At 50.2% G+C, this 3,128-nt stretch overlaps 1 protein-coding gene across 1 annotated transcript in view; it reads left to right on the forward strand.

Moving 5' to 3' along the window:
* The window catches only part of B4GALNT4 (beta-1,4-N-acetyl-galactosaminyltransferase 4), a 52,915-nt gene that overhangs the window by 15,895 nt on the left and 33,892 nt on the right, over positions 1–3,128 (forward strand). The window contains exons 5-6 of the mRNA XM_006019207.2: positions 40–130; positions 581–681. Of these exons, the coding sequence (XP_006019269.1) occupies positions 40–130; positions 581–681 (192 nt within the window). The remainder of the gene's footprint in view (positions 1–39; positions 131–580; positions 682–3,128) is intronic.

Below are 3,128 nucleotides of genomic sequence, written 5' to 3' on the forward strand. Positions count from 1 at the left end.
TCCTGCTCCTTCTCACTCCCTCTCTCTGCCTGTTTTCAGTCTCGCATGACAGTGAAGAAACTAGCTGTGTCACCCAAGTGGAAGAATTACGGGCTGCGGGTCTTCGGCTATATCCACCCCTTCAAGGATGGTTAGTGTCTGCACCAACCCCACAACCCACCTGCTATGGCTGGGCTGGGGGGGTGCTGCATAGAAGACCTTGTCTCCCCAAGCCTTGTCGTCCGTCCATCCATGTCTTTCCCCCCCCGGTCTCAAACATCAGCCTTTAGAGCCAGGAATAGCTGTGGAACTGCAAAGGCCTCCTCCTCGCCACCTGCCACTTAGTCCCAGTTGCTCTGGGGATGCTGACAGCTCCAGTCTCAGCCGGACAGCTGCAGAGCTGAGTCCCTAATGCACTGAGTTGCATTAGGACTGCAGACTCCAGTGCCCTCACAACCTTGCCCCCTCACTGTCCTTGCAAGACAAAAAATGGCCTTCAGTCTGGCACAGGCTCCCTACCCACCACTGGTCCATACTGCCACTGATTGCTCTCTTTGCTCCATGGCCCCATCTAACATTTCCATTTTTTCTTTCCCCCTAGGGGACTTCCAGTTCTCTGTGGCATCAGACGACAATTCAGAGTTCTGGCTCAGCTCTGACGAGAATCCAGCCAACACTCGGCTGGTGGCATTTGTGGGAAAGGTAGGGCACCCTCTTCAACTTCTCCCCTTAGCCTCCCTAGGTGCCATCAACCTGTGCAGCCAGTGCTGCTGAGCTCTTGCGGACTCCAGGCTCTCCCTGCACTCTTTATTGTCCCCGTGCTAATAACACTGTCTGGTGGAAAAAGCCCCTTGGTGAGATGGTTAAGTGTAACCAGAAGCAAGAGAATTGCCATGGGGTTCCATAAAAAACTTGAGCAGGTCCAGCTGTGATCCTGACATCTGGAGGTTGTCTCAATCCAGCCCCAAGGCATGTGCCAAGCACCATCACACATGTGCCTGCTGTGTCCTGAATATGGTGCTGCAGAAGGGCTGAGAGGGCACCTCTGCCCCCAGTGTTTGCTTTCACTGCCTGAAAAACATCACTATCTGTTGTAGCCCCTGTGCTTTACTGTGGCAGGTTAGGGTGTTAAGTCTTGTGTTGCCAAGTTGATGTTAGTTTTTCTAAGAGGTTAGATTATGCATAGGTATAGGGTGGTTTGGATAGGGATGATCCTGCCTCAGGCTGGGGTTGGACTAGATGACCTCTGGAGGTCCATCCCTTCCAGCCCTACATTTCTATGATTTCTGTGATTTCTCTGATCCTGTGAGCTGGCCTCTGGGAACAAAATTTAGTTCACTTTGATACTAGAAGGGGATGCTTTTTATTTTGCAGCAATTCTGAAGAGACTATATCCAGCTATTTTAGTGAATTAAGAAATAGAAGGGAGGGGAGCTTTATTTCCACCCTTCGTGGAAAGATTGTGAGAATTTTGCCTTTTAATAATACGCAAAATGGCAAGTAATTGTAGCAGAGCCACTGCTCTCAGCAGACACAGGGTGCACTGGCCTCTGGTGGGATGATGAAGAATAAGGGAGAGGTGAGAACTAATGAAAATGGTGTTAGACAGACAACTTCCTTCTCTCCTTCAACCTCACCTTTGCCATAACGTCTTTAATGGTAGCATATGGTGGGGGGAGGGAGAGGGATAGGGGGGACAGCAGTGGGGGCTGCTAACTGCTAACAATCAAGAGGATTGTTTTCCTTTTATATTTGAACCATTGAACCACTCAAGTGTTTCAGACCCCACTCCACATGTCTTTAACAGTTCCCAGCACCAACTGTTTCAGGGAAAAGTTTCAGAAAGCCTGCAGTGAGCTGATGAAGGACCAACTGCTCTACACACCCCCAATAGCAGCAGTGAGAGACTGGTTTGAGCCCCAACACATGAAGTTTGCTACCTCTTCCAGAATTTTCATTAATATTAGCTGTCACAGAGCTAGATATTCCCGTAACCATTGGAAGTGCCTAATTCTGGGCTAAGTCTTTGGCCTCAGTGACTTCTTGTGGCATACAGTTGGCCAATCAAGTGACACATGTAGAAAAGCAAATCCTTTGGTTGTTTTTAGCCTTTCACCTTGTCCTCGCTTTCTCTGTCCCCATCTGTTGTCTCTCATCCCGTGTTTAGCTTGTGAACCTTTGGGGTCAGAGATGAGAGACAACAGCCTGCTCTGTCACCCACAAACCCTGTCTGTCTTGTTATCATTGTAGCAAGGGATCTCTCCCCTTCTAGTGGAAGGCAGCAGGAGCAGTGTAGCAGGAATCAGGCTGGGGGAAATGCATCCAGCAGAAAGTGGAGCTGCAGGGCTGAGCATCTAATGAGGGAGACTGAGAGCCCTTGTGGCAGATTTGAGGATTGATAGCACCTTGCCCCTGTTTTGCAGATAGCCAGGTCAAGTGACCAGAGGAAGAGGAGTCAGGGACTATATGAGCCCTGGCACCGGGCTGAGAGTTCATTTTGACTCATACCAGTCTGAGTCAGATCTCTACAGTGTAGGAGCTCTGCAGGGAGCTGAAAAGGGAGAGCATTTGGGTTTGGGGTTGGGTTCATGTTAACTATGAGGTTTGGGGTGGCTTAAAGAGGAGGAGGAGGTTACTGGTGGGGTGCCTGTGAGATACTCCATGTTGTGAGAGGCTAAGGCCCAGACAGAGCCCTGCCAGGATCTGGGACCTAGTGGGCAGCTAGGGACTAAAGCCTAGGGAGAGGGGCCTGGAAGGGCTAGGGGGCTCAGACAAAACCAAGTTCTGCTCAGGCTAGGGAGTGTAGATTGGACAGACTGGCAGACTGATAATGAGCAGGGTGGAGGCAAGGCATTGAAAGCTGAACTCTGGTTCTCTAAAGGCAGCCTCCTAAGCATAATAATTTTAACATCAAGATATGGCAGGAGGGAGAATGAGGCCAGATTAGGGCAGCCGGAGAAGGAGATTGGGCATAGTGTGGTCCCTCGGGGGTGCTATAGCCATCCCTGGAGGCGCACTCCATTACAATTATACACACGTTTGAGGCTTAATCCAATGGCTCCCTTGCTGGTAATGCTAGGTTCTACCACAGCACAACCAAGTATGTACTCAGCAGCTTGGTCTGGAGCTCAGTGGAGCCAAGGGAAAGA

The sequence above is a fragment of the Alligator sinensis genome, unplaced genomic scaffold, assembly GCF_000455745.1.
Source record: "Alligator sinensis unplaced genomic scaffold, ASM45574v1 scaffold907_1, whole genome shotgun sequence".
NCBI classification, from domain to species: Eukaryota; Metazoa; Chordata; order Crocodylia; family Alligatoridae; genus Alligator; species Alligator sinensis.